The 21,850-nt window shown below is 46.2% G+C and overlaps 1 protein-coding gene across 2 annotated transcripts in view; it reads right to left on the bottom strand.

The window, feature by feature from the left end:
* Positions 1-539: 539 nt before the first annotated feature.
* The window catches only part of NEURL1 (neuralized E3 ubiquitin protein ligase 1), a 165,798-nt gene continuing 144,487 nt past the window's right edge, over positions 540-21,850 (bottom strand). For both annotated transcript variants that reach the window (XM_040607414.1, XM_040607415.1), the window contains exons 4-6: positions 20,278-20,958; positions 4,846-4,992; positions 540-3,547 (exon numbers count right to left, since the gene is read on the bottom strand). In XM_040607414.1, coding sequence (XP_040463348.1) covers positions 3,306-3,547; positions 4,846-4,992; positions 20,278-20,958 — 1,070 coding nt within the window. In that variant the 3' untranslated portion in view covers positions 540-3,305. The remainder of the gene's footprint in view (positions 3,548-4,845; positions 4,993-20,277; positions 20,959-21,850) is intronic.

Here is a 21,850-nt window from a genome sequence, read left to right on the forward strand (position 1 = left end):
TTCTGCAGAGCTGGGGTGGGGACACTGGGCTATTTTACTACTGCTCTACCTCATCTTCAGCCACCTTACCAGGCCCTACCAGGCCGAGCAGCATGGTACTGGGTTTCCTCACAGCACGCTTTCTCTTGTGCTGGTGGAAGGCTTTTTTTGCAGCTACAGGCACTCAGGAGAGACTTGTACAAACAAGGCAATGAGAGTAAAGAAGCTGTGGCCTCTCTCTGGGAAGGGTGTGAAGAGGTTCAGGAGCACAGGGCCTAAGCTTGCAGCAATGCGGTCAGCCCTTGCTTTTATTTTTGTGGCTCCTTTTATTCCTTAGGTGTGTGTGTGGTGTCCATCAGGAGGGCTGTTCGTCATCCAGCTCTCAACACCCCCTCCTCCTTGAGCACTGGAGGAAAACCCGAGCCCCCTCTCCACCCAACTCCCCCCAGGGAAGAGGCTCTCATGCCACTGTTGCTCTTTCCTCAGCCTCTCACCACTGCACTGCCCGCCGTGTTTCGCCGCGCTCATGGAAGTGGTAAATACTCAGTTGCCCATGCTGCTGCAGGATACCTAAATCAACTTTATTCACAATCAGAGTTATCCAATTTTTCACAATGAGTTATTCTTCTCTTTAAACAGAACACAAAACACCTTAAAGTAAAGCAATGAAATGCAAATGACACAAGAGCACGGAGGTAAGTGGGAACTTACACCAGTCAAACAAAACAAAAGGTTAGGATCGTTGTTACTGTTACTGCTTTTGCTGTTGTTTTTTCTCCCTGGCAATCACCTTGCTCTCCTCCTCCCTGTTCACAGCTGGAGGCCATCTGATGCTGGGAGCAGGACCTAACCCCAATTTTCGAGTTCGGATGCTGGGGGAGCTTTCTGCTAACTCCTAGAGTTTGGTCCACAGTAAAACAAACACAGGTATATATTAAAACACTCTGAATTCAAAAGGTGAAAAGGGAATTCATACTACTGCACTGGTACCCATGGATGGAGTTTCTTTAAAAATAAAACATACCCCTTGGCTTGGCTTGCCTTGAGTGGAGGGGTACCGGTCCCACGGGTGTGGTGAAGGCTCCGGAGGCTGCTTATTGCACGTTTCCCCACATCCACTCTTTCATCGACATTTTCCTACCCCTCGGGTTCCTTCTTTCCAAAATCTTTGCACTGGAGTTTGTGTAACTACTACAACAGGCTCCCGGTGCCTGCCAGTCACAGCTCTGTCCTCATCCTCAGGCAAGCTGGGGGCTGGCTGCGTGCCTGCGGACCAGCCATGCGCCTGGCATGGCTACTGTCCTTCCCCCAAGCTTGTGCCACCCCAGTGTCCTCCCACCCCTCACTGAGGGCATCTGGGTGCAGGAGCCACTGTGCTCCGGGCTTTCGACAGTCAGCCTGGAGGGCAGGGCAGGGCAGGGCAGGATGGGTTAGGGGTATACATGAGAGTACGCAAAGAATTAACACAAATCCCTGTAACCAGAATATAAGCGTTCAAGTTAATACTGCCCGCTGGGGTGGGCTGGGGGTAGCTGCAGACCCCTGTGGCAGGCTGCAGTGATGGCAGTGCCTTTAGAGAAAGGCTCTGCAGTGTGGTCTCCAGCTAGCAGCCTCTCTTTTTCATTTCCTCAAGAGGACAGAGCGAGGATATCATGTTTTCCAGGTGCTCTCAGGAGCAGGCTCTACGAGTGCTCCTTCACTTGCCTGCTGCCCAGGGGGGGCACGATGCCCCCTGCAACGAGCAGCTCTGTATGTTAAATGCTTTTATCCCTATGCCATGCTGTTCCCCTGCATCCTATCAGTGGCCGTACACTACTAGTGCGAAGGAAAAGGCTCAGCAGGAGGGGTGCAACTCCATAGCCTTCCCCAGCCTGGCCTGATGGGCAATGTGGCAGGGCAAACACCATCGCTGCTGCACCCCTGTCACCCGCCAGGGCCCAGACACTGCCTCTGGCTCCTGGAAGGCAGCAGGATGGGGCTGGAGGGAAGACAGGCACCCCCTTCTGCTGCAGAGCCAAGCTGCCTGGGCCCAGGGGCAGCCAGTGGCCATGGGATGACGGAGCAGCAGTTGTCACGACAGCCACGGGGGCTGCCACTGCAGGCATCTGTCTGGGGACAGCAGGGGTTCTCAACTGGGGCGGAAGGTAAGTGGATTAATTTAAATAAACCAAAGAAAACCATCCCCCCAAGCTATTTTTTTTTCCTTTCTTTTCTTCCTAACACATAAGGACAGCCACGTCCTGCCAGCGGGCTGGCTGTGCAGGGCCGGGTACCACCTGGCTGATTTTGTCTTAAAGCACAGTGATAAAGTTACCAGTAAATGAAACCCACAGACATGTGGGTTTATACATTCTTCCCCAGTGAGGCTGGGTTTTTGTTTCTTTTTTAAAATTTATTTTCTCCCTCACAAGTACTGTCTGGATGGTAGGGGGAGGAAAAGTGAGGGAGCCACATGTCCCTCTCCTGCACGCCCATGGGGCAGAGATGCTGCTGCATCCCTTGTGCTGCGTGGAGACCACGTGCAAGATGGGCAGTGGGTGTTTGAGAGCCGCTAGTCATGCAGCGGAATGGCTGGCATCGGGAGGTGGCTGGACGCTGCTGGGAGGGAGCAAGGCCAGTGCCAGTGGTGGCTGCCAAACCTGCCCTGAATGCCTCTGCCAGGGAATGGTAAGGGAGGAGCAAGGAACAGCCTCAAGGGGCTGCTTTTCTGCCTGCAGACACGGGGTGGATTTTGCTTCACACATCCTGGGTCCTTTTCTGCACTGACCTGAACCTTTCCACTGAGAATGTGCTCACTGCACCTCCCTCGCTGGGTCAAAGCTTGCCTCGCTCCGTCCTTTCTAAGGGGCTTCCTACAGGCAGGCTGGTTGTACACGGAAACATGTTGCTTGTTCCTCCTCTGCTGCTAAGCTGTCCTCTGCATGCGGGGTGTCTCCAGAAGGAGATGTGTAACACTGAACCTTTTACCACTTGCTGTGCCTGCTAAACATTAGAGACTCCCCTCCACTGTGCGTGGTATAGAAAAGGGATGATTGCACCAGCTGATTGGTTGTTTGGTTTTTTTTTGAGATAAAGTTTAAAATCCACAAGGGAGAGTAGTCCATCACAACTTCCCTGACACGCTGGAGTTCAGCCCCAGGGCTTGCTTGGAGGGTAGAAGAGCAATGTCTAAGCTTGCCTCATCTGTTGTCCGTGGAAGAGGGGATCAGGGTGGTGGTGGGTGATGTTTTTTGAATCTCCTGGATGATGAACAGAGACCAAGACCTGTGTTGTTTCACAGCCTCCTCCCCACCTGCCCAGTCCCCACCACAGCATCTGCTGCTGCTCTAAGTGCTGCGGTAGGTTTTGATGATATCTTTGATGGCCCGTCTGCAAATGGGGCAGCAAGCGTTGGCCATCTTCTTGAGCTTCAGCCCACACGAATAGCAGAGACACATGTGTCCACAGGAGTAAATGACTGTGTCTACCATGTTCTCGTAGCAGATGGTGCATTCATCTCCCCAGGGCCCAGAGACGGACGGGGAGATGGGTGACTCAGGCAAGCTGATTGGAGAGTTGGGAGCTGTGCCTGGAACACAAAGAACAGGGTCACTGATGCTGCTTAAAAGGCTTCCTGACACCCCAGGGTAATTTCTGCCCTGAAGCTAGCTACTGAGGGAGGAACCATGCCCTAGCAGGAGTGGATGCTCCAGGATCAGGGGTCCTGCCTGTGACCTACCATCCCACTTGGTGAGTCCTGGTTCACATGCCAAGGCTGAGGGCAGCAGAAAGGCAGCATCTGCTGGGATCTGCTGCCCATGCAGAGCAAACCAAGAGACAGCTGTTCCCATGCAGCAGGGACAAAGAGCAGTTCCACGTTTTTAAACCACTGTCTAAACATTAACAAAGGAGGAAAAATAAGGAGGCGCAGATCAAGCCATCTGCTTTGAAAAGGGAGAGGCTGGGTGGCACATGGGTGGTAGCAGCTCCCAAGACAAGGAGAGTTTCATCTCTAGGGCTGATCCAGGGACGTGGGACCACAGTGCCTGGCTACAAATCACCCCATGTGGCTGCTTCAGGGCAGGGGTGGGGTGGTACCTGCATGGACAGCATCTAGCTCATAGTGAGCCATCGCTTCAAGAGCCACAACAGGCTGCAGTAACTGTACTCGCAGCGCACCCATAATGAGGCTAACCAATTTTCCCCCAAACCCATTAAAAATCTGAGTGTTTGCTGTTACCAATTATTAGACCTGGTTCTGATGATACCTTCAGCAAAAATCACTCTTGGTTTGGACAACAATGACAAGGATTTGTTAAGTTACATATTCCACCATCGATGCCTTGGGATCATGCAGGTGCCTGGGGTTTTGTAAAATGCTGCAGAACAGCTTATCATTTTCTACTGCATGTAAATTTATCTAAATCTCACTGGAATTCATTGGCATATTAGAAATATCAATACTGCCTTTTTCTGAAGAAGGTAGTGAAAGTGTGTGGAGAGGGAAAAGGGGGCTGTAGGGCACAGCCATAGCTCCAGTCTGAGCTAGCATGCAACACATGTCACTGCCACACAGCTCTCCAGAAGGAGCTGTGCGTCACTGGGCCACGCACATAACAGAAACTCTGCTGCCTCCCTTGGGAGCCTTCATGATGAAAAAGGTTGGAAAAATATTGCTGTCTAGGCATCTAAGCAGCTTCCACGTAAACCAGACTGAAAATAGCCTTTGCAGAGGCTCTTCCTTCCTCCCTGAGGGAGCTGACAGGGGACTCTGTTGATCACTGTGGTTTTAGAGTCCTTTTGGGAGACAAGTGTGAGGACCACGAAGGGAGACAGTGTGGGAGCAGGCAGGGGGAGGCAGAGGAAAGGCATCCCCCCCACACTTACCACTGATAGAGCTGCAGAGGGGGCCAGAGCCACACGTAGACAATATGGGGCCAGAGACACCGCTGCAGAGGATGGTGGGGGAACTGGGTGTTGATGTGGGTGAGCTTGGTGTGGACAGTCCCAGCCGCTCTGCTAATATGGTGGAACCTGCAGCAGAAGAAAAGAAACCTACAGTTACTTTTTAAAAATGGGGCTGACAAGGCACTGGGGGTATGTGGCAGGGGGTGCAGCACTCAGTGCTTGTCAGGATTTGTGTTTCATCAGCATGAAATCTAAAGAAGAGGGAAACAAAAAAAACCCAACCTCGTATGCTTTTTTAAATGCTAGTAGCTGGCTCTGAAGAGACATTGAGCTCCCACAGCCCCTGAGTTTGCTGGAGCTGCTTTAGCCATCATAACCCTTTGTTTCTGCCCTTAAATGTGTCTCATGTCTCAAGTCATTAAGTGCAATTACTTTCCTTACGGTTTCACACTTGTACGTACCCTCAGTACTACATCCAGCGATAGGGCTGTAGCCAGCAGAGGACACAGCCTGCAGTAGGGTGGGCTGGACCCCAGCACAAGCACGTACCCCCTTGCCAAAGTACTCTTCACTAACCCAGTGCAACACTGCATCATTCCAGCTCCAACAAATTCACGCAAAGTCACTCAAGGAGATCCCAGAGACAAACTCAAGGGTTTGGCAATCAGGAGAACAGCTCTGCTCACTGCTCTGCCTCTTCTGTAGGGTGGCTTCGGTCAGAGGCGAGGATGCCACTCAAATGCATTTGGCTCTGGGATGAACAAAGACAACTCTTCCCCCACTCAGGAACGTTTTCTCCACTCTCTGCATGTCTGGATATGATGGCTCAAGAATGCAGAGCCCCTTCAAGTCCCTTCTAGGTGTCCCCAGCTCCATTACCTCCTGCTCCCACTGCCCACCATCACCTCTGCGTTACTGTGCTGTCTGCCAGAAAAGGCAGCTCTGTCCCACAGCCTGCTTGGCACCCTCCCCTGCCGCAGCCTCTTTCTTCTGCTGCTATAACAAGTATCTTAAAGCCCCTTCCAGAAGGGAAAGGAATGGGAACACTTAAAACTCTAGCAAGGTTTTGCAAGGGAGTTTCATTGTTAACGGCACAGCCTGGTCTTCAGTAAGACAGTGGCGAGCCAGCAGCACACGCGTGCATGAACCAAGGTACGATTTCTTAGTGGTGAGAACTAGTTTCCCTGCGGTTTTGAAGTTTCTAGTTCCCCAGCTAAGACAACCAGGGTGACTCCAAATCAGAACTAAAATGCTAAGACTTCTCCATGTGACCATATAAGGAGCCGAGAGACACAGAGGGTTTGGATCCGCAGTGTCCTCCAGCAGCCGGAGGCTACTCTCCGGAAAAAACGTGGCAGGAGGAGGCCAGGAAAACCCTGTGCACCAGAAAGGTCCTTTGGTGCCTGTTTGGAGGGAGGCCACTGAGCCACGGAGAACTAAACCTGGGAAGCAGTGACTCCGCATGCCCACTGTGGATTGTGCAAAAAAAAAAAAAAAAGCAAAAGCACAGCAGCAGCCAGTGCCAGATTCTCCTGCCCTTGTTAGCAGAACAAAACTGAGCATTTTAAATGTAGCGCAGGGACTGAGCGGGGGGGTCACATCTAGGTCAAAATCTGTTCTGGGGACCGCATACAGCAGAAGCAGCAATTAGCTTCAGCCTTCAGTCCCTTAGTTTTACCCCTCTTCATATAAGGAGCGCTTTGCTCCCAGGCACTATCTGAAGTTCAATTAGAGTCTGCAAAAGACTTTGGGGCACTCACACTTGAGATGCTGTAGAGAGGCACCTCCTTTATCACACAGAAGGCAGCTGCGGCTGGAGTTTAGCTCCGTAAATATGCAAAGAGAATGATGCAACCCCTAATGACAGCCACTAGCAATGGCCCTTCCCCTCCAATCTGACAGATGACTGTGACCGTAGCAGAAAACTTGCCCTGTGGGTAACACACACTGGGGCACAGATTTCAGCTCATCCACTGCACACTGAACAAATATGAACACTAGGCAGCTGAATGAGTTTTTCAAGCCTCCCCTCTCAGTCCCCCTGCAGCCTGGAGATACTTCTCCCGTTCACCTGACATGCAGCACATTGCATTTCTACCACCAACCTGGTCGTTTCATTAAATGCAAAATAAAGACTATCAGGAGCATTTTTCTTCCTGGACTAACCAAGGATTTGGAGGTGCCCCGAGTGTCCCAGAGCATGAACTGATGAAGCATGCTGGCAGCAGTGCAAATGGCCTTTCCACAGTGCAAGGAGAGCTCATCAGTGCAGGAACCACAAGCTTCTCTGGTTGTAGCTGATCTGAGTCCCAAAATGGCCTTACCCAAGACCCAGGGGCCAACACACACCTTCCAGTTCTTTCTCCTAACACGAGGCGCAGCTCTTGACTTTTCTCCAGCATAAGTACAGAGCTTTGTTTCAAACAGTCTGAGTTCCCTACCAGACAAGACGCACTTCTCCCTTGGTGACAGAATAATCAACATAAGACACGTTACTCACGCCGTTAATATATTGCTGGATGGTGTGCAGATACCATGACAAGGAGCATGGAATGAGATCATGTGCAGGGTGGAATGAGTGTGGCCAACTTGGCTTAACTAAAACCAGATATATGTGCTCAAGGCCAAACATGCTCATTGTGTGCAGAGAGCTTCTACCAAGAGCTAGCTTTCAAACCATGATTTTAAAAAATTAAATAATTCTAAATAAATCAATTTAAACATTCTTCCTCTCTCTAAAGGCCCCAGACAAATTGTCTCTGCTGCTAACTTGTCTCACGCTTGATCTCAAACATGCCAAACACACTGGAATCACCTTTAAACGGACTTTGAACCATTTGCTGGTTTATCTTTGCAAAGTCAAATTATTAGCAAAATCCAATGCAGATTGACTCTTTCTCTACACTTCTGTCATCGCTCTGGGAGAGGTGTAAATAAATGAACCCCCCAAAATATGTTCACCCCCAAAAGTAAGAGAGTATTATATTTTCAGTAGAAGACAGCAGTACCATGGAATGTACAGACAACATCATGCCAGGAAAGGCTGCCTGTATGCTAAAGGCCTGTGATTCAAAATGGTCTTGCCAAACTGGAAATAGGATCAGATATAAATGGGATGGTATTCAATGTGATCAAATGCAAAATGCAGCACTTATTCAGCTCCCCAAATACAGGACAAGGAATTAGTCCATTCAATTACAAAACCAGCCATCCTACAGAAAAAGGCCTGGGGATTGCTGGAGGTCACCAGCTGATCAGAAATCAACCATGCCGTCCTGTTATGGAAAGGTTGTGCCAATCCAGGGTCATATGAGGCTGGTTAAGGACTGGAGCAGGAGCCTGGAGGCGCTGTGCTATCTCTGTCCCTGGAAATACTCAAAATCCAACTGAGCATGGTCTTGTGCTTCCATAACTTGGAAGTTAGCCCTGCTTTGAGCAGGAGGTTGGATTAGGTAACTCCCAGGGGTCTCTTCCAACCTAAAATGTTGTATGATTCTATGGTTTTTAGATGACCACATTTTTCACAGGCTGCTCAAAGGGGAGTAGAAACAATCTGTTCTTCATGAAAGTTCTGGATAAGACAAGAACCCACAGGTTCAGACTCCTAAGATGTTCAGGATAGACACTATGTCCATAGGGAAACACTGTAAAGCAATCAGACCTCCCAGAGAGACTATGCCGTCTCCATCATTGGAGCTCTTTAAGAACAGAGGGTGAAGTCAGTAGTCTCTTGGGATCCCATCCAGCATTTCTGATTTTTAGGAGAGTAGTTATCCGTACCCATAACTGCCCTTTTATAGAACATCCTAACTGTGACCAAAACACAGCAGCTGTGGCCATCAGAGACACTTTTGGCTCTCTGTGTCTATTGTGGTGAGCAGGGTGTTTTCCCAGAACATTGCAATCCACTCCCAGGGGATATTCTGAGGCTGTCCCAACTTCTAAGCATCAATTAATGGCAGCTGCCTGGGGAGAGCTGTACCGCTGAAGGATTTACATTGGTAACAAGGCCAGACACAAAGTCAACACTCCCTAAAAACACATAACATTTTCAATTAACTCTCCCCGTTAATTAATTTACAAAAATATTTCTACATTTATTTCCATAATAAAGTGATTGTATTGACCTGCTTATTACTGTGTAGGCCCCAGACAGGGAACTGGAAAACAACCAGCACACCAGGTGGGAAGAGCGATGCACTGTCAGCATTCTCCTTCTGAAATCGCTTAGGGGCATTTGCTATGATGCAAGCAAATCCCCAGGGCATCTCTGTGGCCTAGAGCAGGCAGTAGCTGCCACAAGCCTGTCCTGCAGCTATTCCCAACCCACTGCGAACAAGCAGTACATTAATATTCCCAGATTCAAACTACAGCTGAGATGGAGAGAAAAGTAGAGGAATGCCAAAGTGCATGTTCTTCCTTATTACTGTTGGCTTTGGATCACGGAAGGCTGGGAAACTGCCAGTTTAAGGTGTTCATAACACATTTCTGGTTATCTATTCCTGAGAGAGGTGATAGAGGGGCAGGGCCCCCTGGGACTCGAATAATGACAACAGGCTGAACTCCATCAGATTATGAAAAACACAGAATCATATAATCGTTTAGGATGGAAAAGACCTTTAAGACCACTGAGGCCAACTGTCAATCCAGCACTGCCAAGCCCACCACTAAACCATATCCCTAAGTGCAACATCTACAGATCTGTTCAATACCTCCAGGGATGGTGACTCAACCACTTCCCTGGGCAGCCTGTTCCAGTGCTTGACAACCTTTTGGTAAAGAATTTTTCCTAACATCCATCAGCCAGTGAAAGGTGCCCAGTAACTCACCGGGATTTGACCAGAGCATTCCTCATACTGTCCCAGTGTTCACAAGGAGACAAAATCAAGATTCAACCCTTTCCACTAAACCTCTGACCCCCTCTCTTGTCCCTTTCCCCCTTATAATTAAATTCAGCATTATATAGTCCCATCGCACTTTTTCAGACCTTAACCCAAAAGGCCTGCAAGCACAGTGCTTCTGTTGGAGCACCGGGACTGTGTTCATGGAAGCCTTGCAGAAACCAGGCTCCACCGGCTGAAAACGTCTGCTGCTTTGAGGTGGAAATGCAGTACTGCATAGTCTGAAGACTCTGCTTCCAAGGTAGAAAAGAAACAAATGAGCAATACCCTGCGTTTGCTGGTTGCAAACAGGAATTAATATCACAATTTCTATCCCCAGAATGCTTTCTGGCAACACCAAACACCATCTCAGGTGTCTCACTCACCTTCTGCTATCTGTATTATACCTGTCTAGGCTCTTAATGACTATTTCACAACATTATAAATACATATATATATATATATAATATATTAAAAAAATAAAAAACAAACAATCAGACTGCACTCCAGAGCTATCCTTTTTCTCCCCTTTGAATCCACCCAACTTACACTTTATTTTTCCTGGCTTACAGGATGCTGTCAGTAAATGACCACTACTGTCACACTGAACTCTCAGTTCACTTGGTTTGATCACCCTCACTTTTTTAATGGGCTTTTTTTTTTACCCATACCCATCTTAAGGACTATGCCAGGATCTTAACTAAACATTGTACCTGGAAAACAAAATATAGGAGCCTCCTGCTATAGTTTCCAAGGCAGATAAAGCATTATGCAACATACTGACTTGCCCATATGCTGAGTATCGGTGGAGCACATTGACAGCCCCTTCTCTTTTTATAACACGTTTGCTGCATAAATAGAACAGCTAATAAAGATCAGGTAATTATCAATAGTAAACACAGATTTTCAGTGTTTTTCCATCCACCTGCAGGTCCCAGAGTCTCCAGCACACAGTGGAAAAGATCAGTACAGCTGCTAAAATCTGGCTGCAGCCTTCAACTGGCGTATTTTATGGTGCTCAAGAGAGCTGTGCACTTCTCATACATTTTAGTCCAGTGACCTCTGGGCACCTGACAGTTGTAGCCATTTAGATGCCTTTCAAAACTCTCAACTCTATTTCCTTTTGCTAAGAGCCAGATTTTTAAGCCTGTCTGCTAAAATAATTCCCCTATCTCAAAAATTGCTCAATATCCTTTCTCACATTTAACACTCTCAGTTTATCAGGGCCATTGACTTTGCTATCTAAATAGGATCAAGGTTCTTTCAAAAATATGGCACAATTGTGGGTACTGAGCTCATGTGAACATCTGCCTAAGGAGACCTGTCCCATAACGTGTGAGCTCCTGCAGTGTGATGGGCTGTGAGGTTACTGAGACTGGATGCTACAGCAACTTAATTGTGTAAGAGTCATATCTTTGTTTAAGCTAATCTACTACAGATCTTTGGCCTTACACTGACCACTAGTACATAAACATCCTTGATAACTAACCATATGCAAGACTGGTAAAACTGGGACCTCAATTTTAGTCCTTACTATTTTTTTACCGAAAAATCTTCTGTAACAGTATTTTTTTTTTCCTCATGGATGTAGCTTGCGTAGAACTTTCTCAATTCAGCTTTTCCTCTATTCATCCACTCATTTCAGAAAAAAAGGTAGAGATATACTTTTAACTATCAGAGAATGCAGACTGGTGGAATTACACAACTATTTCACATACTACGAGAGCAGAAGTCCATATTGAAGATGCAGTGGGCAACCTGGAACAGTATGCTAAATGTATATTATCTTGACCTTGCAATCTAGTGGCAAGACACAGTGTACTGAGATCTCCTGGGTTCTCTCCTCTGTCCTCTCCCAGAAAGATGAAGTTTCTGTCTTTGGGTGTACCCCAGGCAGATGTCAGACTAACACCTCTCCCTTGACACTGACACCAGAAACCCTGGTATTCCATCAGTAGCATATCCACTAGAAGGTGGGTCTTATCAATACAAGCTTTGCAAGAGCTAAATCCTTCTACATTTTATTTCAGTAACCATTTTTTTTAGTAATGCAAATGTTCCACCAGATGTAGAGAGAGCTAAAATGATAGCCTTCCCCACAGCATGCTGGCTGCTCCAAGGAGCAGCCTTATACATTTCGCACATTGTCACATTTTCTTGCTTCCAGCCAAGGCCGCAGGAGAGCTATTCTGTCCCCCAGGGCCACTCAGGTCTTACCCAACAGGGACTTTTGAATCCATCTTGTTAAAACAAAGAACAAAGCACCTGTTGCTGCCTCGGCATACATAGTTAAAGATGAACAATAATAGGGAAGGATGTAAGCATATCCATCACTTCTGAATGCTATAAAATACATGTATTTACACCGCCATTTGTTACGTTCCCACAGCGATGGGAACAATACTGCATTGACCAGAAACCAGAGTTTCCTTCCCCTTGGGCTCAATGGGTTTTGGCCAACCATGCTCTCAGAGCCTGACCTCTGTGCTGCCGCTCATCTCTGCCTCTCAGGTGACCGACATCAGTTGATGATCCATGGGCTTTTTTGCATTCAAGTATTTCCTGGAGGATTTTAGATTTGTTCTGAACAGAACAATATTACATTTTGCATTATGCTACAGAAATTCCTGGAAATAGGACAAAAAGCAGCCTGGCAGATTTTGCACGCAAAACCATAAGGCCTGTGTTTGCAGATGGGTGTCAGACAACCACTGTTTGGGGAAATAAAAGTTAGATCCAAACCACATGGAGAACAACAGTCCAGACTTTCATGTGGATCAGGAAAGGAGTGTACTTTATGGCTTCACTGGAGCCTTGCTGTCTGCTGTGTCCAGAAGGGCAGCAGGGCACCAGCACATCTATTACCCTCCTGCAGTCATAGCACACTCGAGCTGAGCAGGAGAAACACGAAAGCTCCAGACACCACAGAAGTTTTTGGTTCAGCAGCTCTCACAGCCCAAGCCCAATGTGCTGTCTGAAAGCAAAGAGCACACAGCAACCTTAAAGGGTAACTTTCCTGACCTGACAGGTGAAGGTTCATTACTCAGCACTTACCCTGAGGGTATGGACACCATGCAAGGAACACCTAGCTGAACTGAAGTGAAAGAGCCTCTACTGGGGCTCCGTTTCTCAACCTGAGAAATACTAGACCAACAAAGCATCCAGACAGATGCTTAGATGAAGAAGAGGTAAAAAAAGAAGCCTGGGTTAAGTAGCTGAACCACATGAAAAATAAGAGTTGAAGTTTTCATCTTGTCTAAGAAAAACAAATCAAAAAGCTCTCTAAAAGATCATAGGTATTAATTACCCTGACCAAAAATGTTTCTGTTCATAAAGCGCACCTTATCCAGCTCCATCTCAAAAAGGCCATTTGGCTCAGAGTATCTGGGAGACCACAGCAAATGTAGTTCTGTGAGCAAAAGGAAAATCGCTGCGTAACCCAGCACCTCCACACTCCGTGCTTCTCCAGGAGGGATGTGTACAAACAGGGGGTAGATGCACACAGGAAACAAATATTTCACTTCTCTTGGCCAGCACTGCTCTGAATTTCTATGGGGCACTCTGCTGGATGAAAAGGCATCTGGCAAAGAAGGAAAAGGAAGAGTTTCGTCTGCTAAGTCATTCTCACAGTAGCCAGAATAACTAACAATTCATGCCACTGTTAGTTCAAAGAGTCGGCAGATTTTATCTGTCCTGACAGACAAGTTGCAATTCAAAGAGGCTGGTATATGATCCCATATCCTGTATATTCACTGTAGGCAGGCAAAGGCATTATGAGATAAGGGAGATCTATACATCACTTGCTGCGAACATCTCACTGCAGCCAGGGAGAGTTTGTTATCCCAGTGATGAGAATGATTTCCCCTCTTGTGGAGGAGCCCACGCAGAGGACCGGGCATTTGCAAGCCCTGTGGCTGTCTCTTAGAGGTCTGCTTGCTTTACCCAGCCCTTACACAGGTGCTGGCCGATAGCTTAGTACCCAGGCTAATGCTTATTGACTCGCCCACCCGTGGCAAGTGTGGGTTAATTATCTCATGTGCCATGAGAACTTTGGTGGGATAGTGCAAAGGTGCCATAAGCAGCTATTAACTCTGTCATTGCTGCCACTGACCACGAGGGATGAGCGCTTGACTGCATCCAGTGCCCCACGACCATGCAGTTTTCCAAGGCACAACGTATAAAGCAACTTGTCCTCTCTAACACAACAGCTTCTCTTTATGCTAATTCTTCTTTAAAACAATGACTATAAACCAGGACATGAACAGAGAGCCCTGTGCAGTGCTAGAATCAAGCCCAGATGTTATGGACACTGTAATGCTCTTGTGCAGCTCTTACAACTTAACATCAGCAACGGGTACTTCACTAGCCACGAAAAGTAAATCCATGCACAATAGTAGGGTTTATGAAGAGGCGTCAGTTAATACAAGTGGATTCGTTCCAAAAGGCATTGAATATTAACCCTATTCCTTCCCCTCTAGTCTCTGACACCATAACACAACCACATACCTTACAGTGCATAAGAACTCCAGGCAGCTAAGTGCCACACAACACAAGCCTGTTAGATCCCAATCACCTTAATGAGACCATTTTCCAAAGGAGTGGGAAATGTTTCCAAAATAAAAAAAAAAAAAATAAAAAAAATGATAAAACTTTGTATCATGTCTAGTTGAATGAGTGTTAAGGAAAGAGATTCCTTACATGCTTTTCTGTGCAACAGTTATGCATTTATCAGGCTTCTCTTGTGCTGTGTTTAACTCAGCGATTTCAACATCACTGGAATGAACCAAGGTGGAAAAGGATCAAATTCCCAAATGGATAATATACTGGCCACCTCTGAGATGGGAGATGAGGGGGTGTGATTTACTACTGCAAAGAACTATCTTCTCTCAGACAGGAGAAGCTTATAAATTCGGAGCTGGAGAAACAAGATCACAAACTCTCCTTGCCTGTGTGATACTTTTCCACAAAAGGTACCTACTGTCTGTGCCATGGGCAGTGTGTCTAACAACTGTACATACCAATTATCATTTAAATATTTTGTATGCTTGCTGCAGTCATTGCATGTGCAAAGTAAAACAGCACCTAGAGCAGAAAAGTTTTTTAGAAGGGACAGACACTCTGCCATGGGAGTGCTGGGAGTGCTGGGACAGTCAAGCAGCAACCACAGGCTAAGAAAATTGTTTACATGGGAATGGACAGAAGCCTGGTAAGGGACGCAGTAAGATGAGATCAAGTCCCCAAAAACCCTAGATACTTAGGAAGATCAGGCCGGACAAGTGGTGCAGCAGAGACTAGAGAGGAGAGAAGAAAGTCTCCCTTGTAGATAATCTGGAGACAGTAGTTGCAGGAACTATATCAGCAAAATAAGTGAGGAATCCTGGGATGCAGAGGAATGATCCTGGTTAGAAAGGAGAGGGTGGTGTTCAAGGTTTAGCTATGGCCTGTGAACCACTAGCAGTCTGTGGTCACTCTCCTGGCGTGAAGCTAAAGTCAAAGAAAACCAGACTGGGCAGTGTGATGAATGTCACAGAAGCAGGCAAAGTAATTTCCCCTGGCAAACCACTGCTCCGTGTCACCTAAGCAAGACACTACCCTGTTCACCCATGAAACTGCAGCTCTTTCCAGTTGGTTCCTCAGGGTCAGGGCTCTGTTGCAACATGGACACCACCACCTAAGGTTAGGGCTGCTAACCTTAACCACCAGTAAGAGTCCCAGTGGGCACAGCTTTGTGCAAGCCTGCCTGCAATGGAATTGACTGCAGTTTGCCTGTACACACCAGCACTGAGGCCACTTCAGCTAAAACGTCTCTGTTGACTTCAACAGCCCTTTGCCAGCAGCTTTTGTCCCCCAGTCTGCTGAACTAACTCCCAGTTTGGTCCTTTGCCAGCTGTTGTCAGAAACCACAAGGAACCAAGGATTCATGGCTGCTTTGCCCACCAGTCCCGGGTCAGCTCTTTCTTCCTCACTGCCTGCCCCCCAGTTTTGATCCCATTGACCAACTTCAAATCTGAAAGGAAGATGGAAACCTCAGAAACAACTGGTTTCGAAATATTTTGCAACGGGCAGCTGAGTAGGAGCCCATCTCATCTGCCTGTGGTAAAGGAGGTGGGAGAGCTTAGCTCACACACTCCGCATGTATGCGGCGTGGATGTGAATATACACTTCTCCACACCAAATGCTGGCTCTGGGATTGTTTTTTTCGGGCCTAATGATGGCTCGTGGCCAGCATTAGAAGACGTCCAGAGAGCTGCAACATTGTGCAGCTGTTCTGGTGGGGCTGGAGTTATTGAAGTGCATGGATAGAAAGGACACAGATAAGTTGGCAGCTCAACTTCTTTAGTACGACTATTGATGGAACATGTTACTTCATTGCTCAAAAGAAAACTTCAATATTACTGGAAAGAATGAAATTCCCAAGGGAAACCACACCAAAAAAAAATCCAAAATAAAGGAGATGAAGGAAGATGTTTTACATGCTGGTGATTCACTCTGAGACAAAAGAAAATGAAAGAACATCCCCAACCATTTGGATCCCCTAATACTAAATATATAAAGTTATTGCTGTGATAGCTCCTCCAGACATGAGTCATACATTTTAAAACCTTATGGGGTCAATCAATTTAACTTCATAAATGAATTACACCACCAAAACCAAACCAAAACCAGACCAATGTATCCAGACTGGTTCATTTCAACCTTTGAGAGCTGTGATAAAACTGTGTGTGAGCTGAAATGCTTACCAGCAAAAGCTGAAAGCAGTAAATCAAATTTAATAGGCTGGTTTTGTTGACTGTACAGGAATGATGCCTGAAAAAAAACCAAGCCAAGCCTGAACTAATGGAATTCCTAAAGGATACGCAAAGACTGTTTCATTTCTACATGCCTAATGATCTGGGTTTCTGTTTGGTTGTTTTTACGTGCATAACCCACAGAATTTCTGAATTAAGACCAGCACTTTACATATAAAATATTTAGAAGGGCTTCCAATCCTGACAAAATGATCTATTGCCTCCCCCAATAGCTGGTTCCTGTAGTTAATTACCGTCACTTATGTTTAATTTAAATTTGTGTCCCTTCATTTTCCAGCAGCTTGGTATTTTTTATGCTATTATCTCTACATTAAAGTGCCCTCCTCTTCCATTTATCTTGCCTCTATGTGGTCAAGTTGCCTTTTAACCTTTTCTTTGCAACAAGTTGACATCCTTCCACTTCCCACTACAGATGACTGTGGCCTCTCACCATGCTATAGTGGTGCTTGAGTTTCATTTATTTTCCCTTTGCTGTGGGGGACATAAAGAAAAATAGTGTTTCCAGCCTTGTCATGATTTTCTGCTTTTTTATTTCTTCTACAGCAACTATATTGCCAGTATATGATGCCAGGTTGATAAGATGGAAACAGCAGTCTGGATTCCTTACTGTCAAACCAACCCCACACTGCCCTCCTCTCATACAGAGTTCTGTATGACCACCAGCCTGGGTAGAGATGGGCTCCCATGATACTTAGATTAGGAAATAAACTTTGTATCCCAACACTGTGGAATAGCTGCAGTCAGCTTCTATGACACAGCCACAAGCCAGGAGAGATCTGAGCTTGGCACTGCTCTGGGTCAGAACCAAATAACTGATCTCAAGGTATGCAATGTAGTATCCAGTGATCCCTGAGCCATCTTGTCCTCTGAGTCAAAAAAAACCCTTCTCTAGATGCAAGAGAGGCATTGCTGCTCTCCACCTTCTCCATCCTTCAAATGAAACAGAAAAGCTGGAGAAGAAGCAAAGCCAACAACTTTAATTTCATTTTATATTCAGCTCTGGTGCTGATGTTCCTTTAACACTGCATAACATTGCTTTGATTAATCTAATAATGGTATGCCCCTAGAAATAGAATGACATCTGCTATTTAAGATAGGTTTGGTACAATTACGCCTCTTGCAGTATTTGTGTCTCATTTCTTTCAAGGGTATGGAACTTCTCTTTTTGTATTAAAACTAGGAAAAGATTACCATAAACATGTCTTCTTCTCCAATATAAAGCTCAAACTACAAAAGACAGATCACACAAAATTATTCTTGTTTGCATTCTGAAGATGGAACTTGTCATTAGAAAGATGAACACTTTATATTCTTCTTATATTTTCTAATAGTATAATGACAGATATTATAGCAAGCACTATAATCTGTTCCATTGCAGCACAGACAGTACACATCACCTCCCTAATAACAAAGCAAAAGCTGGAGACAGGAGTTCATTATTTTCCTTGCCTTCTGTGGGGATATTGCTGATCCATATAATTACTGCGGTTGCAGAGAGGTGCAGAGCTGGGACAGCATCAGTGCTCTGCTCTGGGCAGTTGCACTGTACTGACACTGTACTGATACTGGGACTGTACTGCTCCTAGCATTGTTAAACTGGAAACATAGGTCTGAAAAGCTGTATTTGCATTTTAGTATCTCTTAAAAACTATAGGTAAGCTCCAATTTCATAGCCTTTAATGGGGAGTTACCAGCTTGCTGACCAAGCTACGTGGATAAGGCTGTACACCCAGCGGGGTCCTAGCTTTTCCTTGTGAAAGGCAAGGTCAGAAAATCCAGTTCTTTTCACTTACACCTCATTTAAGACCAACAGCCCATTTTCAGCTTTTCTTCCAATGACCAAGGCCAGAAAAGCCTGTTATGTGGTCACAAAAACAGGTAGTGAGGAATCTTTTCACTCAGTGGATTTAATTTCATAGATCCAAACATCAATTTTTCTAAAACATGCACTGTATGAGGGTACATACACAAACAGGAGTGTACTGGCTTGGGCTGAACGAGCAGGCAGGGAGACATGCACAGGGTATGGACAGCAGGAGGTCTGCCCAGGACACAGGAGGCCTGCATTCAAGCCCAGGCTCTGTTGAATTGTGCATGAGGACATGATTCTGTCCCTCTGGTGAGACACATCCTTGCTGCCCTGTTTCAGGACCCACTGCAAGCAGGCTATTTGTTCTGTGCACAGCTGCCAGAATTGGTGATCTCATATGAAAGGAAGCAGTGGTCGATGACTTAGTTTTACCCGCAGCTCAATGACCTCAGGATGTTTTCCTTCTAACGTATACAGGAGCATTTAATCTCCTACTTTACTGGGATCTGTTTGACTTCACCTACCATTATCACCATGACATGTTGGTGGAGAGCAGAGCTAGCCATGGATTATGTACAGTACCCACAACAAATGTAATCAGGCTGAATTATCAGGGATTGAGTCTCAGGCTCCTGGAAATAAATTGCATTATGACACTGGTCATCTGTGAGCCTTTAACAGCCACAAAACACTCACAGCACAGTCCTACAGTCAACTTTAAGCAAATTATATAGGGCACTTCAGACTGCGATTAAGGTGAACTGGGCCCTGCAGAGAGATGTGTGCGTTCACCACAATTTATCTTCAAAGAATTTCTATAAATCCTAAAAAAGGAGGTGTTGGTTGGCTTTGGGTTTGGTTTTTTGGGGTTTTTTTTCCCGATTGGGTAAGAAGGAGGGGCATTTTAATAGTGAGGATTTGACACAAAAAGGAATATAACTATATTTAAAATTATATGAATTTAGCAGCATAAACAAGGAAGGCACACTTTTAAATCATCCCTAGTTAAAGAAGTACCAGGAATTACATCACGTTCTCAGAATCCATCTTTTACTTTCTGACGCTAACACCAGCAGAACCATGATACAGGCCCAGTCTACAGCCAAACACACCGTACACTCGTGTCCAACACACACACACACACACACACACACAAAGTAAATCCGATCCTGAGCAAATGCTATTTCAGGGCCTTTCCCTCCACACCTTCAAAACATGACTTTTAGCATTTCCATGAAATACTTCAGTTAACCAAGATTAAAACCAGCAAAAATCTCAAGAGAAGGAGACAAGCTCTTCAGAGGTCCATCAAGTGGTATGAGCTACACTGCTTTAAACTAGGCTGGAGGGCAAGGAAACCCCTCTGCTGCTGAGCTCGGGACCACGAGGCACAGGGCTCCCCCTCTGCTTGCTAGCCTGCTTCTCTCATGCAAGCCTGGGGAAAGCAAGGGAACTCATCTTTTTGGGAATCGGTCATGCCAGATAGCTAACATACAGAAAAGGGCATCAGGTCTCATTTTTCCTGCTGCCTATGCCCTGCATAAGCTCAGCCCAAAGCACCTCCCCATTCCTTGCTTCTCTTAGGTCAGCGGTGACCCATCTGTACTTTAATGGAGGTCTCCAACACTTAATTTGTTAACTGCAAAGAGTTTTGAGACCATCAAGTGAAGGATGCTAGAGAAGTACAAAGAGGTTAAGTCTTGTAAATCATATCCATGTGCCACATATGTGCCTTTGTGTGTGTATATATATTTATTTATTTATTTATTTATTTTCCTCTTATGAACCTAAAATTTGTACCTGATCCTAGAGCAGGAAGGGAGCCATTCATTCCCTCCACCTTTCCCCCATGATGTATCCCTCCCCTTGCTTTCTTGTGCCCGAGGTCTGGAAAAAAGGGGAGCCAACATACCCAACAATCGGATCTGCATGACCGCGCCGTGTAAAATGAAGAACATCCAGAGGGGCTGGGAACAGTCCGTGCAGACCTGCATACCAGTGCCAGCACCGTTGTGGCTCAAGTGCAGCTCACCATCCGAATTCACCATAAATCCCAGGATGTCTCCACTCTGGAGGGGCACCACGACTCGGCAGATGGCCCAGAACTCCTTTCGGTCGACCAAGGACTTGGGGTTATAGGGGAGGTCGCTGGGGCGCAGGGTGCTGGGGTCGCAGGATGTCACCCCGTAGGACAGCGTCCCCGTGCGCACAGCGTTGGACTTGTTGATTTTGACAAAAATGGTTTCGTTGATCCGAAGGGGTCTGCTGGTGAAAACCAAAGTCCTCTCCTCTCGGGCATGCTCCAGACGGGCCACGGTTTGGTCATCAAGGATTTTGACGTGGGGTCCCCGCAGGTGGTGGAAGCGGAGGTCGCTCTCCAGCTGGGAGGGGAGGAGGTGGGAGTGCTGTGAGTTGAGGGAGTTCTGCGGAATGGGACATGTGGTGGCTGTCACGTGGAAGGTCTCCTCCTGCAGGTTGAGGTCGCAGAGGCTGACCGAGAGGCGTGTGTCCTCTGTGTCCCGCCGCAGCGAGGGCCGGCGGATGGCGGTGAAGGAGCGGGGCCGCAGGCAGTCCGGGGGAACGATCTCACTGTCTGTGGGGAGAGAAAACAAACAAGGGGTCACACCAGAGAAAATCAAAATATTGAGGAGTCTGCAAACCACTGTCAGTTTGATTGGTATGTCTGAAAGGGAAACTCAGAGACCTGCTACCATATTTTCCCCTTCAAAATATGGAAGCCACATATCACAAAATGTATTTGCGATTGATTGCTGTTCTCATGCTCTCCCCACCAGCATCAACATTTTCAGCTTCTGAGCAGGCAGACTCAAAATCGATGGGAAGAATTGACTAGGGGAGGCTCTCCTTGGAGAGGGGAAGCAGAGGGTAAATATCTGAAACATACCCTGAACATACCAATCAATATCTATACAGGCTCCAAGTTTTCATGCTCTCTTTATTGTCTAGAATGATTCTCATAGATCTAGGAAATAAATACCTAACTACATATTTTTCTTTTTTTAAAAAAAAACCCAAACACTATGTTCAGTTCTAATTTATTTTCATCATATGAAATTTAATTAATATTCCTGTATATAATTAATCATCAGCATTCTGGTGCTCACTGCAAACCAGCACAGACATGGATTTCGCAATGCAGAGCTTGGGAATATGTAGTTTTCTATAACATCCATCATTTATTATTTCCAAGCCAAATAATTAAAAATCCAATCCATGGATGCATAACAAAGAAAGGTGATGCTCACACATTCAACTCCACCCATGGAAACAGAATTGCACCTTATCCGCTTTGTTAGCCTCACCTGCTGTTTCAAGAGCCAATTATCAATTTATGTGATTCTTTTCCTAAGAAACATAATCACCTGCCTTTAATGCCTAAATTACTTTCATTTAATGTATCCTTAGCTACACTGTTGCCATAGAAATTTTAAAAAGCAATATACCAAGAAAAACCCCACATTATT

The sequence above is a fragment of the Falco naumanni genome, chromosome 9 (genome assembly GCF_017639655.2).
Source record: "Falco naumanni isolate bFalNau1 chromosome 9, bFalNau1.pat, whole genome shotgun sequence".
Classification (NCBI taxonomy): Eukaryota; Metazoa; Chordata; class Aves; order Falconiformes; family Falconidae; genus Falco; species Falco naumanni.